Source organism: Tenrec ecaudatus, chromosome 5 (assembly GCF_050624435.1).
Source record: "Tenrec ecaudatus isolate mTenEca1 chromosome 5, mTenEca1.hap1, whole genome shotgun sequence".
Lineage (NCBI taxonomy): Eukaryota > Metazoa > Chordata > Mammalia > Afrosoricida > Tenrecidae > Tenrec > Tenrec ecaudatus.
The window spans coordinates 18598036-18613016 of NC_134534.1; the positions used below are offsets into that span (position 1 = coordinate 18598036).

At 46.7% G+C, this 14981-nt stretch overlaps 1 protein-coding gene across 1 annotated transcript in view; it reads left to right on the plus strand.

Moving 5' to 3' along the window:
• SNTB1 (syntrophin beta 1) overlaps window positions 1-14981 on the plus strand; it is a 273624-nt gene that overhangs the window by 174461 nt on the left and 84182 nt on the right. Inside the window, exon 3 of the mRNA XM_075549317.1 lies at window positions 9643-9850. Within this exon, the coding sequence (XP_075405432.1) occupies window positions 9643-9850 (208 nt within the window). The remainder of the gene's footprint in view (window positions 1-9642; window positions 9851-14981) is intronic.

The following is a 14981-nucleotide window of genomic DNA, read 5'->3' on the forward strand; positions in this document are numbered from 1 at the left end:
AATTGACATTTTCCCGGGCCAAATCCTTGCCAGGGCCAGCCAACAGTCATGAATGGATCATCGTTTCTGGTGGCTCAGATGCTAGTTCCACAGCCTGTCAACAAATCCTGCTACACACACTCGTGGTTGGCATTTTTCCTCATCTCTTTTAGAGTACATCGTCTGTCTCTTTTTGTAATCTGAAGCTCCACCTCTTCACCCAAACCTGGGAATTCCCCATCATCTTCTGGTTCTCAGCCTTCAAAACTCCCTGTCTACCATTGGAAATACAGCACAATCTCCGGGGAGCTTTCAAACCATAGACCCTGGGAAGACTAAACCAGGTGTGGCTGGCTGCCTACCTCCCCAAATTAGCCAATGGAAACACATGGATCACGATAGAATACTGCCCAATACAAGGCTGAAAGATGAAATTCATAGGTTGTAAGGCACTAAAAATACTGAGTAACCACACAAATGGACTTATTCCAATTCCCTATCGTCCCAATGACCATGAAGACAGTGCAGGTCTGGCAAGCTTTCATTCTCTTTTATGTGGGGGACCGTGAGGCAGGATTGCTCACTCTCCTAACAACAGTGACTACAAACAGCTTTCAACACCCCAGCTCCCCATCTCTGTCCATCTCAGACCTCGCTAGGACGGCTTTAGGAAATGTGTTTGATATTCTTCTCAAGAGATGGACACTAGGTTTAGTGACTCACTTCTTATTGAAAAAAGAATTGAAGTGAGCTCACATGACTGCAGAGACAAGCCCAAAAAGACATCGAGCTTCTTGCTCGCGCTGAGGGAAGCCAGCTGCCACGTCAGGAGGACACGCAGCCAGCCTGTGGAGCACCCCAGGCAGAGAGGAGCGGAGGCCTCTTGCCAACAGCCAGGAGACTTGCCATCTTAAAAGTGGTCTTTCAGTCTATCAAGCTCTCATATGACCACAGTACATGCTGACCCCCTCACCAGAGACGCGGAGCCAAAACCACCCAGCAAAGTCACTCGCAAAGTCCTGACCCACAGAAATTGTGAGATGATAGATGCTTGTCGTTTCCACCCTTTAATTCTGAGAGAATCTCTTCAGCCACGTCAAGTACACATACTCCCCAGAGCCTTGTGACCTTACTGCTTCCCTGGGTGTCAACCACCCAGAGCTGCAGCTCAGTGGGGGGTCCAGGCTGGGTCTCAGAGAGGTTTGCTCTGCTCCTTCATCTATATAATTTGTGGGACATTTAAGCATATACCGAGCGCTCAAACCATGCCGATTCTTGCTCAATAGGTCTGGGATGAGATCCAGCACCTGCTTTTAATTAAATGATTTAAAAAACAAAAACCTATTCAAGGGTTCCTGAAGAATACTTTTGGTAGAGAATTTCTGCTAGTTGCTTTTTACAAATTTTTCTTCAACTGCAGGAAGCCACAGGCCTCCCTTCTCTGTGGTCTCCACGAGCATTCTTTGAAGACTGAGTGGGGAAGCAGGCAGAGAGCTTCTAGCAGGCCTCCTTTAGCCTGGGGAGGTAGGGGGCGGGGACTGGAAAATGCCCAAGCTCAGTGCTTTTTCTCCTGGGTTTATAGTAGTCTTGCCATCCCTGCCGCTACGAACCACTCTGGCTGTGTTTCTTCCAGGACAGATTGGTTTGCCCTTATGGCAGTCCCTGCTACTTTCAATATACTTTGTCCAAAACCTGGGTTTTAAACTTTACCTTAGAATTCCACAGGAGCCCTGGTGATTTAGTGTTTACAAGCTGGGTTGCAATCTGCATGGTCGGCAGTTCAAAAACACCAGCAGCTATGCAGGAGAAAGACTGGGCTTTCTACTCCTGTAAACAGTTACAGTCTCAGAAACCTGAAGAGGGTCGCTATAAGTCAGCATTGACTTGATGGCAGTAAGTTTGGTATTTTTTTCTGGGTTGGTTAGAATTCCATATCAGATGATTCAACCAAATGGGGATGGAAAATATGAGAGAGAGAACTCTAACAACCAACCAACCAGCAAGCAATTAGTGGTCAAAGCAGTCCCCTCAATGATTGAAGAGCTATTTAAATACCATTTACAGTATAGTAGACATTAAGTACTCTGGAGATGATATGAAGAAGAAAGGAGGATATGTATAGGCTATGTGCAAATATTACACTATTTAATACTAGGGCCTTAGCATCTGCACACTTTGCTATAAAGGAGGGGCAACCCTGGGACCAATCTCCTGCAGATACCAAGGGACAAAAAATGTAGTTTCAAACATCACCTCCATCACAGGCAACAGCAGCAGTATTCAAAAGCCTCACTTGTTTGACCAAAACCAAACCAGATTTACTGCTATTGAGTCGAGTCTGACTCACAGTGACCCTATAGGACAGAACAGAACTGCCTTGGTGGGTTTCTGAGACTGTAGGTCTTTACGGGATTAGAAAGTCCCGTCTTTCTCCCTCCGAGTGGCTGGTAGTAACCCTCTATGCCACCAGGACAGAACTAATTCATGGGGATCAAAACCCCAATAGCGGTTATCCGGATAGATAGTAACTGGATATTAGACTACCACTGGAGCTTCTGGGAGACTTGTGTTCAGAAAAAAAAATCATATTAAGGTAGTAGCAGAAATTGATTTGTTAAAAAAAAAAAGTTTTCCTTGCATGGATCCACAATCAGTGCTCATGTAAGAAGCAGTCAGACATCAAAAGATGTGTTGCATTAGGTAGATCTGCTGCACAAGATCTTTGTAGAGTATTGAAAAGCTAAGGTGTTATTTTGGGGAGTAAAGTGTGCCTGGTCCAAGCCATGGTGTTTTCAGTTGCCTCATATGCATCTGAAAGTTGACCATTGAATAAGAAAGACCGAAGAAGAATCGATGCCTTTGATTTGTAATGCTGACAAAGAATTTCGAAAGTACCATGGACTGCTAGAAGGACAAACAGATCTGGTCTTGGACGAAGTCGGGCCAGAGGAGTCTTAGACGCGAGGATCAGGAGGCTTCAACTTCCATGCTTTGCACTTGTCAGGAGAGACCGTCCCTGGAGAAGGACCTCGCGTTGGGGGAAGTGGAGGGCGGTAAAAAAGGGGAAGCCACTAGAGGAGGTGGGCTGACACAGGGGCTGCAACAGTGGCCTGGGGAAGGAACCGTTATGAGGATGCCACAGGACGAGCAGTGCTTCCTTCTGTCGTTCACCTGGTCCCCACGGTTCAGACCCACCTTGAAGACACTGACCAACAACAACGGCAACAAGCCATGGATCGAAGTTTATTTACTAGATGATGTGAGCACCAAAGTAACATTACACCTCAAAAGTAAAATAATAACAATTAAGTCCCGAAGATAAGAAGCACTTCCAAAGGGAACTGACACCGTGTGGTCAGAAAGAGCCCCCGCATGTCATCCCCCATGGCCGTGAAGAACACGCACAGTCATTCCTGAATAACTCCGCCAGGCTCCCAGGCTGACCTCTGGGGTCTGTTTCTGAAACTGACAGTTCTTTGAAAGAGCCCAGTGTCCAAGGCACAAACATTTTACTCGTTCATCTAGAACAGGGGTCCTCAAACTTTTTAAACAGGGGGCCAGCTCACTGTCTCTCAGACCGTTGGAGGGTCGGACTATAGTTTAAAAAAAAAACTATGAACAAATTCCTATGCACACTGGACGAGTCGGCTGCTAAGCAGGAAGGCAGCGGTGGTAAAAACACCCGGCAGGCCAGATAAATGTCCTTGGTGGGCCCATGTGGCCCGCGGGCCGTAGTTTGAGGACCCCTGATCTAGAATCTAGATCACTGACACAGGTGACCCGCTAGCTTCAAACTCAAGGTCCAAAAGGACACCGAAAGGCACATGGCCTGCGTGGGTCACCCCAGCACCGCAACCTGGTCATCTGGATGACAGGAGAATCTAAACAGTTCCGCACTTGAAATATGGGTCCCTGGGGGTGCTGTGTGTCAGGCTCTGGGCTACCAATCTCAAGGTCTTTGATACAAGCCCACCCACTGCTGCTCAGGAGAAGGATGAGATTGTCTGCTCCCACAAAGATTTGTAGTCTTGGGACCCCTATGACGGGTCCCTGTGAGTCAGAAATGACTACATAGCAACGAATGTACTTACTTAAAATCATTGTTTCTTCTTTGACTGTTAGCTACATGCTACCATGAAGTCCATTCTAATGCATTGCTACCCTCTATAAGGTCTGGAGACTTTACATCTGTACAGGAGAAGACAGCCTCATGTGGTAGGTGTCAGCCGTTCACTTCACAGTTAGTAGCTCATTGCTTTACCCACAGTCCCACCAGGCCCCTCAAAGGGCTGGTTCCACAAGTAATTTCTGTCCCTGTAAATATTTTCAAGCAGTGCTACCTGTGCACTTGTCTGTGTGTATGTTATATTTCAATAAAGAGTTCACTTAGAAACTCATAACCATTATAAAGCTTCCTGCCATCAAGGCAGTTCTGACTCATAGTGTCCCTGTCAGTTTCCCAGACTGTAAATCACTTTTTCCCCCTAGAGCATTGGGTGGTTTTGAACTGCTGACTTTGGGGTTTACAGCCCAACACACAAGCACTATGCTACCAAGACTCCTGAATAACCACGATAAATGGGTTTAAAACCTGAGAGAGCCAGCCACCACACCACCACTAGCCTGGTCCTCAGTTTACAAGTCCACTTTTGCAGCACGCTGCAGCTAAAAATATATATATTCTTTTTTTCTGATGGATACAGTTTTTTGTTGCTACCTTGGGGATGACTGCTTCCCAACTTTTCATTTCTTTAAAAACAACTTAAGGTTTTCAAAGGAAACTATCATAAATGAAATGCTTGCATGCGCTGCATTTCTAGAACCACAGATCTTGATAGAACCATTTTAAAAGCGAGCTGAACCCTTCCTAGTGAGTGATTTTCAAGAATCTGAGTTTGTTTTCTGGTATTAAACTTTAGTGGCTAATGTGTTGGCCAACTAACTGCAAATTCACCAATTCAAATCCACCAGTGACTACATGAAAGAAGGAGAGGCTTTCTGAGCCCTAAAGGTGTACAGGCTTTGAAATGCTCAGGGCAGTTCTACTTTGTTCTGTAACTGCCCTATGAGTGGGAACAGACTCCTTGACAGTGAATTGGGTTTTGTTTGGGTTTGTTTTTCAAGAGTAAGAATTCCAAGAGGGAAGGAACACTAACCCCCCATTGACTAGATTCACTGGCCCTTTCTCTGAGAAGTGCAGGAAAGACATGCAGATTTTTTCCTTCTGGATGAGGACAAAGGTCCTAAAAACAAAATCCCTATTTCATCCCTTAAAACCTTGGGAGGCTTCCTGAGAATCCTTGTTTTGCAAATTTCCTAAAGAGAAGGCAAATTATTTGCTAAAACAACCCCAGAGGCAACCCACTTTCTAAATCATTCCTTTGCTACAATTCAAGTGCCTGAATAGAAAGGGTTCCTTGATCTAAAAAGTGTTCTCCAGCATTAAGGATGCTGAGTGTATCAGGAGCTCGGGGCCTTGGGTGGTCTGCAAAACTGGCCTTCTGAACTCCAAGAGCTGAGGTAGGGCTTTGCCAGGCAGATTTGGTGAAGCTGAGTGCCCAGATCACGCAGCTGCATCCTAATTGGATACTGTGGTGGCCTTTTTTTAAAAACCCAGTCTAAAGGAGAGAATTGTAATACAGCCCTGAAATTCATGGACTTATGAACATGACTAATCTGGTTTTGAATCGCAGCCATGCGGCCTTGGGCAAGTTATGTGTCTCTCCTTTCCTACGTGGTTTTCTTGGACTCTGGAGCAGGGTTGATAATATCGGTCACTGGATTTCTCTTGCTGTGCATTGCCATCAAGTCTGTGGGATGCATGGCTACCCCCCCCCACCCCCACCCCGTGTGCCTGCCAAAAGAACTCCTCGCGGGGCTTCAAAGTTGTGCCCTTCCGGAAGCAGTTAGGGTGCTTCTGCCAACTTTGGGGCTTGAAGTCAAGTTCATCACCATATTTGCCACCAAAGGGTCCTTCCAACTGCTAAAAAACTTACCGTATATACTTGTGTACGAGCCGAGTTTTTCAGCACATTTTTAAGACAGTTTTTGTGGGAAAATCAGGTGCCTCAGCTGATATTTGGGTCCACTTTTACTCAAGTATATAGGGTATATAAAAATAAAGTTAAATGACATAAAGCTTTGTCCAGCACATAATAAGTTCTCGGTGCATGGTACCGTAATTCAGTAGTAAAGGGTGAGAGGAAATGACAAGATGAATATCTCCTCTATCTTTCTAATGCATGGGTGATATGTATTGTATGTATACATGAACGATTGTGTGTGCACATAAAAAACTGATGTCTTTGGCTTATGGTGGAGGCAAACAATGTTGAATTCACCCTGGACTGCCTGAATGGTGGTACTGTCAGGTAACCTGAGGGGGGGCTGCTCAATGTAAGGTTGGTGGTTCAAACCCATCAGCCACTGCAGGGGAGGAAAACAAGGCTACCCATCCCAGCAGCTCCGAGGGAGAAAGAGTGGGAAATCCACAAAGTCTCGGAAACCCTGTGCCACTGTGTGTCACCACTGACTCCGTGGCAATGGGTTTTGTCTCATTGGCCGGAAAGACGAACACATTTATTTCAAAAGAAGTTCAGCTTGCATGCTCCTTAGACACGAGCACGGTAAGACTTCCTCTCCCATACTTTGGATCTCAGGAAGGACCAGTCCCTGAAGAAAAATCTTACGGTTGGTAAACTGGAAAGTCATTGCAAAAAGAGAGAGCCCACGCTCGGAGGGATTGCCACAGGGGCTGCTGTACTGGGCGCCAGCGGAGCCACGGTGAGCGTGGCTCGGAGCGGACAGTGTTTCCGTCTCTTGTGCGCTGGGAGCGATGAGCTGGAATCAACGCCAAGGCACCTGTCACCACCGCAACCTCGTTCATGAACATAAGGGCATCCCCCCCTTGAAATAAAGAACATCTGTCACGAAGCAATCGAGATGGAGACCTGCGTAGAAGCCAGGGATCCTCAGGGAGGGGGTGGAGGTGCATATGACTCTACAAACACAATGTAAGAACTGTCCTGGTGTGATTGTGGTGTTGGTTACACAAGTCAGTCACACTCTCCTTAGTGGTCAGTGACTTGGCTCTGACTCGTGGCGACCTCGTGTGCAACAGAGCAACATGCTCCTTGGTCCTGCGACATCTTCATGATTGCTGCCAGGATTTACCAGTCCAGTCTTCCAGCTATTGTGCTGACCCATCTCTCTGGGGTTCCCTTGTTTTCACCGATTCTCTGCCAGCCAGCATTTCCCTTGTCAGCGATTGGTCTTTTCCGATGACCTAGCCCAAGTAAATGAGCCCAAATCTTACCATCCCCACTTCTAAGGAACATTCTGGTTGTATTTCTTCTAATACTTATTTGTGTGTTTTTCTGGCAACACAAACAGGGTATACTCAGTATTCTTGGCCAACACGGCAGATCAAAGGCATTGATTCCTCTATCTTCTTGGTTCAATGCCCAGCTTTTCCACACACATGAAGTACTTGAAAACAATGGGGCTTGGGTCAGAAACACCGTGCTCATGAAAGGGATATCATCCTGCCCATGACAATGTCATGGTTTTGGCATCATCCCACTACAGATAAGTCAACAATAAGTCATCCTACAGATGATTTCAGGAAAGTGGGTACACAGTGCCTTCATACTGTTTTGTTTTGCTGTAGTCTATGGATCTATAATTTCTTCCAAAGTACTTTAAAACAAAAAATGGCTGCCTGGAATTGCTCCAGCCTCCATCATGTGCAGTGCAGGAGACTCACCCTCTGTACCTCTGGTAATCCAATATGAGTTCTGGCTAAAGCTTTGGTTTTTAATGTAAATGTAGAACACAATGCATCTTTCTTCCCAACAGTACCCATTCCTAGGCCAATTGACTTCATACCAATATGACTCCAAAGATTAAATGGTAGTTAAGGGGGCCACAGACATGGGTTCCTAAATGAGGGGGGAAATGGTATTTTTTATTCTAAAATATTCTCTGTTGATTAACATGGAACAGTCGGATTAAACGTGGGGCTAGATACGTCCTACCAGAAGCAACAAGGACATGAGTGTATGATGAACACCCTCTGTCGGCCCGAGAGGTAGGGCAAATTAGAGCCAACTCATGATGTAGATGTCTGTGATCTGAGATCAAGGATAAGTCAATCTCCTGAATAGCAGGAAAGCCAGGTATCGTTCCTTCAGATGCATCTGTGTTGCATTTCTTGCTTCTTTATATGGACTTACAGAAATCCATCGTATGCCTCTCTACATTAAATTATATTCCCAAGCTGACCTTGTTCCCTCTGTGCCAACACATCGCACTAACCCGCTCCTCCCATCATCTCTCTCATCAGACTACTTACTCCGTTTGCCTTTCGGCAGGGTCTGCACTCTCTGTATGTCCCCAGACACTGTCTTTTCCACATGGGAGAAATACAAAATTAGATGAAATTGAAGCCACCCTCTGGTGACTGTCCTAAGCCATTTATCACAATCAAATCCACGTTCTTAACCATGACCTTCAAGGCCTTCTTGAGCTGGCTCCTGCCATCTCTTCAGCCTGGTCCTTTGCCACTTGTCCCTTTAGACATCAGGATCCAGTCACCGAGCTTGTCTCCTGTGAAATGCCAGACCCTCCATGCTTTCTCCTGCCTTCTTTTAAAAAAAAAATAAATCATTTTACTGGGGCTCTGATAGCTCTTATAACAATCCATACATCAGTTGTATCAAGCACATTTGTATAAGCAGCCCTGCATGATTAATTGTCCCTGCTGTGGACCATAAGGTTGGCACTGAGACCCACTCTCTTCAGGAAAGGCCCAGCCATTTGCTCCTGTCAAGACCACAGCCTACAAACACTTGATGGAACAGGTCTACTGTGTTGCCAAGAGTCAGTACAAGTTGATGCTGAGCTGAAAGCTCCTAACAAGGCTTTCACCCACTGCTCTCGGCCTGAGTTGCTCTTCCAGATCTTAGTTGCGGAGTTCAATCCTCCAAATCTTTCTCTTCTCCGCTTCCTGGTCACTTCCTCAGTGTAGTCTTCCCAACTGTGTCGCCCCTCCCCCATCCTCCCATGCCCGCTCCTTCCCTTGCTTGTCTTCTGTTGCTTCATAGATTATACGTTCTGAAATGATATCATCCTTTGCGAATTCATTTGCTTACTTTTTCATTCTCTCTAGACTGCATGGTGTGTGAGAATAGAGGTGCTGCTGTCTTCTTCACAACGGCATCCCCACCGCCTAGACCAGCGCCTAGGGATCCAACCCAACCAGCAAGCCAAGCACACTGCCTTCGCGTCAACGCCAACCCATAGTCCCCCCGTAGGACAGTGTTGAATTCTCCCTATGACTTCCCAAGACTGTAACTCTTTTCTGGAGTAGAAAGTCGTGTATGTCTACTGCAGAGCTGCTAGTGGTCTCAAACTGTTAACCTTGCAGATGACAGCCCAATGTCTAACTCCTATACCACAGGGGCTCCTGGGTATCCAAGGAGCACTAAGTAAATGTTTTGGAATGGATGAATGAATGATGGTACCCTTAACCTAAAGCATGTGAAATGGGCAAGATTATAAAGAAAGGATACAAAATTGGTTCATCTTTGTGACACCGCATCTTGGTGACACAAGATCAGGCAGAGAACTTTCTAACCCTTCCCTCTTCACTTACTTCTCTAGGCAGCTTGAGATCCACTCTCCAGATGCCAAGCACACGGTGATCCTAAGAAGTAAGGATTCAGCCACCGCCCAGGCCTGGTTCAGTGCCATCCATTCTAACGTCAGTGACCTGCTGACCCAAGTGGTTGCTGAGGTCAGACAGCAACTGGTGAAAACAGGCATTGCTGGGAGCCGAGAGATCAGGCATCTTGGCTGGCTTGCAGAAAAGGTAAGGAAAATCTCTTCCCATCCCAGTTTATCCCCAGAGGTCATCCAGCTCCGATTGCCCCTACTGAAGTCATTTGCCTCATTGCTTAGGCTGATCTTCTCATTTCGTCTATTTTGTCTTTCATCTCCAACAGAACACATGCAATTTGTACTGTAATAGGACCTGCGTCTTAATCAATTTGCTTCCCACCTCCTATGGCCAAAGAGAGGTGCTCAGCTGTTGCTTGTGGAATGGATGAAAGCCAGAGGGAGAGGGTGAGGAGGTGAATTCTCACATCTCCGATGCACAGCAGGGCAAATAACTCAGAGGCGCAACTCACCTGTTGCCTTGGGAAATGAGGAAGCTGAAATCAGTCCTTAAAAACAAGCAGAGTCCGTGGTGGTTTTGAAAGGAGCCCTGGTGGTGCGATGGGTTAAGCATCTGGTGTGCTAACCACAAGACCATTTCTTTGAACCCACCGGCTGCTCCATGGGACAAAGATTTGGCCATCTGCTCCCACGCCGATTTCCAGCATGGGAAGCTCTGAGGGGCAGCCCCACTCTGTCCTGCAGGGGCCCTCAGAGTCAGGGTTGACGCAAAGGCAGTGAGTTGAGTGGTGAATAGTTACTTGAGGGATGATTGAATTTTGAGAGTGGAAAGGAGTGCATGAAGATGAACAACGACTTGATCTGTGCCCTCGGGAGGACCGTTGTTGGATTCATGTTAGCCTGGTCATTCTGACTTCTCTTCCTGAGTTGTGTGACAGGCTCGAGAGGGTAGACTCCCATTGCAGCCATCTCCTGGGAGTTAGGCCTTCTCTTCAAAGAGTTGAGCCTTTGCCATTGCCTTTATACCTGATCGCTGTTCCTTGAACTTGACCTTGTGTACTCAGCAACACTGGGCTTTGGGGACAGCCTGACCTCCCAGTGACTCCCATTTTAATAGATGGTAAGTGGGAATAATGAGCAGGGCAATAATAGCCTTCTTGCCAATGAACCATGTCATGTGAGAAGACCTCGTCAAACGGCACCTGAAAATTACACTTGAATCCATCTGTTCTTCCCCATTGTTCTTTATTTGCACTGGTTCAGACATGGGACTCAGCCACAGAGGTCAACACAGAATGGATTGTTGGCTGGCTTTTGTCCCTCCTCTCAATGATTTGAACAGACTAAAAGGACAGTGTAGGACCAAAGTCAACGTAAAGTAAGTCACAGCTTGCCCCTTGACTTTCTGTGTCTGAATTCTTAACAAAAACAGCCCTCAATCTTGGTGATTGAGAGAACTTTATGAATTTGTTCCACATGGCGGAACAGTAGCACAAGCACATAAAAGGTTTTATTTGGGGACTATCATTGCCACTTGGTGAAATTTCACCTAACCATTCGGGAAGCCTGTTTAAGTTGGGTTATGCATCGTATCCTGCAGGGTGATACTGGCTTCTCATGGACAGTTGTTGGCAGCAATGATGTCTTTTATTGTCTTCATGTTCAAAACGTCCCCAAACATGATCATAGACTAAGTCCAGGAAAACAAATCCAAACTGGATTTTTTTAAAATAAATAAATGAAAATTTAATACTGAGCCCTCATGAGTAGACCTATGAATGATTTTTGGCAAAAAATGTTACACTGAATGACAAATCCTCAATACACTGCTTTCTCATAATATCACAAACACCAGTGACTTCCCTTGGTATTTGTAAAGCGACCAAATCTGTTGATACCCTGTCTATTCAGCCGTGATTTACCTTCAATGGAGGTCTGTTGTCTTTTCCTAAGCTTTAACTTGTGTGTTAACCACTGATACTCTCTGGGACACGATTATCCGGATTCGGTTTCACTTCAACCAGCACTATCGTGATCCAGATTACAGGAAGAGCAAAGAGGTCTTTCTTGCGGGGAACAAAGAAACACAGAGATGCTGCTCACAGACAGGAGGGTGCATGACAAAAAGTTACTCTATGAAAAACAACAAAACCACTACCACCAAACTCACCGGCCTCATAGTTCGTCCCAGAAACAGCAGGTGGGTTTAAACTGTGGACCTCTTAGCAGCTCAGCTCATCCCACCACGAGGGCGCCATCAGATCCTTACAGGAGCAGATGGCTTTGTCTTCCTCCTGTGGAGCTTTGGGCATGGGGTTAGGGACCCAGCACTTGCCCAACAGAACCACCAGGGCTGCTAAAAGTTACAAAGAGGGCTGCTGCATTCTACTGCTTCTTCACGTGACCATTTCTATTTCCTATCCTCCTGGGACATTGTGGTGAAGCCATCCTTCTTGGATCGGGTCGCACAAACACTCTTGAGAAACCTCTTTTGACAAGCCATTCCACACCCGAATTGATATCGTCACCCTTGTTCCTTTGGTTGGTGAGCAGCTCAACTCCTACAAGACGCTGAATCGTCTCTCCAGAGCAGACTCAGAGATGCTAGGTCCTGATGCAGCCTTGGGATCCAAAATGGAATTTCATTTCCATCTGTGGGCAGCCGTGTGGGTCACGCCAAGTGCCTCGGCTTGGGGCTCGCTTACTGGGGCGACACTGTGCAGCTGGATTAGCAGGCTCTCTAAGTGCACCACAAGCAGCCCAGGCCACAGTGAAGCAGGCTGCTGCAAGTTAAGACCTTGACAGGGTAATTAATGGATTGATATTTCTGGAGCCTCTAAATATATCGCCCCCACCATCTGCCTGAAAAAAATCACCTCGGTGGGAATTTCCCACTCCTTCTTCTAGGCAGAAAATCATCTCTGACCGGAGCGAACTCCCATCTGATCAGAAATGGAAACCGTCCTGGCCAGGCTACCCCGGCTCGCGTCATCCTTAAATCAAGACTGTTTGCTCTGCCAGGAGACACAGACGGTTAATGCGATTAAGTGCTAATAGGCCTGTTATGCTGCGTTCAAAGGCAGTCATGCAGTTCCTGAGCCAATCAGCTGTGGAGCAGGACAGAGGAAAACCTGGCAATGGCTTGGTTGTCTTCCTGTTAGACTCTGGCTGCAAGTGTTTAGCCTAAATGTTCCTGTGGATTTCATTCAAATTGCCCCTGCCTTCCAGTCTCTGCATGACCATAGAGAGCCTTTCCGCTGCAATGGGAGGGTGGGTGCCTGGCATAGGTGGCCATGATGAAAGCTTGAAAATACACCAATTTCCCTGCATGGTTTCACAGCGCTGGTTAGGAATATGAGTCAGTCTCACCAAAGAGCCGTCGGCATGAGAGAGAGGGAGCCACGTACACTGTCGTCTGTGCTGGCTGCAACTTGAGAGAGAGTTCTCTGTGCCTGATGATATGGATTCAGACTGTGGGCCTTTTCTTTTATCTCATGGCAAATTGGAGATGTTGTTGCTGTGTCCTCTTGAGTCCCTTTTGATCCATAGTGACTCCATATGACCCAGAACTGCCCCAATGAGTTTGTCACACACTCAATCACTCGCTGCCACTGAGTCAGAATTCATAGTAACCCAAGAGGACAAGGTAGAACTGTCCCTGTGAATTTCCTTAGACTGCAACTCTTTATGTTAATAGAAAGCCTCATCTTTCTGCCTTGGAAGATCTAGTGGTTTCAAACTGCTGACCTTATGGTTTGCAGCCCAATTCTTAACGCACTACACCACCAGGGCTTTAAAAGCTGTAGTATTCATGGAAACAGATCAACAGAGCTTTCTCCTGCGTGGGTTGGAACAGCAAACCTTTCAGTTAGTACCAGTGAGCTTAACCATGCTACTACCAAGCATCCTTCCACTGGCGATAGATAGTCCTTGCTTTAGGAAGCAGGAGACTCCAGACACATGGCTTGCCTTTCAAAAAGAAGAAATTATTTCCCATGGATTTCCTTTGTTGATCATGTCTTAGGGTTCGTTAGAACAGAGCCTGAGTTGGAGAGACTCGGGGAGGGTGTACTGTGGAGAGAAACATGTGAGGACGTGAGAAACAGGAGACGGGAGCAAGCAATGACACTATTGGCTGAAAGCGAGCCTCAGCTGATCCCACAGCGATCTTGAGAATCCCCAGGCCTCTTCCATCCTAATCCAATGGGCCAGGATTTCACATCCTCCATGGAAACCGACTGATGGATATGGATATAAGCTACCGTGGAGGTGAAGAGAGGTCATTTCTATGAGCCAAAAGCTGTTCTCTAGAGGTGGGAAAGGGGTCAAGGTGAGCAGACAGTACAGCAGGAGAGGCCGTGTGCACCATTCCGACCTATAGGGACCCCGTAGGAAAGAGTGGAATGCCCCCCACAAGGTGTCATCTGAATGGAACCACCTCTGCCCGCATTAGTGGGTTCGAACCCCCAACCTTTCAGTTACCAGCACAACGCTTCACCTTTTGCACCGCGAGGACACCCTGTTGCATTCATCCAAGAGGTTGACTTTCCTGGACCCTCTGCTACCGCTGCTCACCCTGGCATTGAGTCACCCCTCACTCGCTCACACCACGGGAACAATATGTAATGATTTAGAGTCCCTAAATGTCACTGGCAGAGTCCTTCTGCATCCTTACATTGTTGGTTCATGCTCTTTATTGTTTCTAATAAGACGAGGCTGTGGTATTTTTTTAATGCAACGCCAACTAGATGATTTCATTTTCCACGCTGGGTATGCATGGTGCCCCGGCTCTCTCCTGCCTTAACTTAAGATTTTCAGGTTTTGAGAGCAGAAAAATATTCTCCATTAAATCAGTACATCTGAAATTCCGTATATGAGTTTTAATTAGAATTGGGGGACGCGGTAACGGTTTACCTTGAGCTGTCTACTCTGATGGAAGCACGCTCCTCATCTAATGTTGCCCGAAGGTGAGGCTCTCTCCTGAGCCTCCGAGGTCTGGTAGGGATCTCAGAATCACCGCTCTCACGTCTCTGTTACAATGATTCAGAAAGATAACCCAGACTGCCTTCGGATCTGTCCTTACCCTCTGGCTTGCACCTCCCCGAACAGAGAGGCTGTTCCTTACTTCTGTCTGTAGCTCCAGAGCTCAGTTTTGAGGAAACAGCAAGCAGTTTAGGAGCCCCGCTGGCATAATGGGTGATGTGTAGTGCTAACTACAAGACACTAGTTCAAAACCACCAGGCGCTCCATAGAAATATGAGGTTTTCTTCTCCAGTAAAGATTTATAGCCTCGGACACCCAAAGGGACAGTGCTCCTCTGTCTG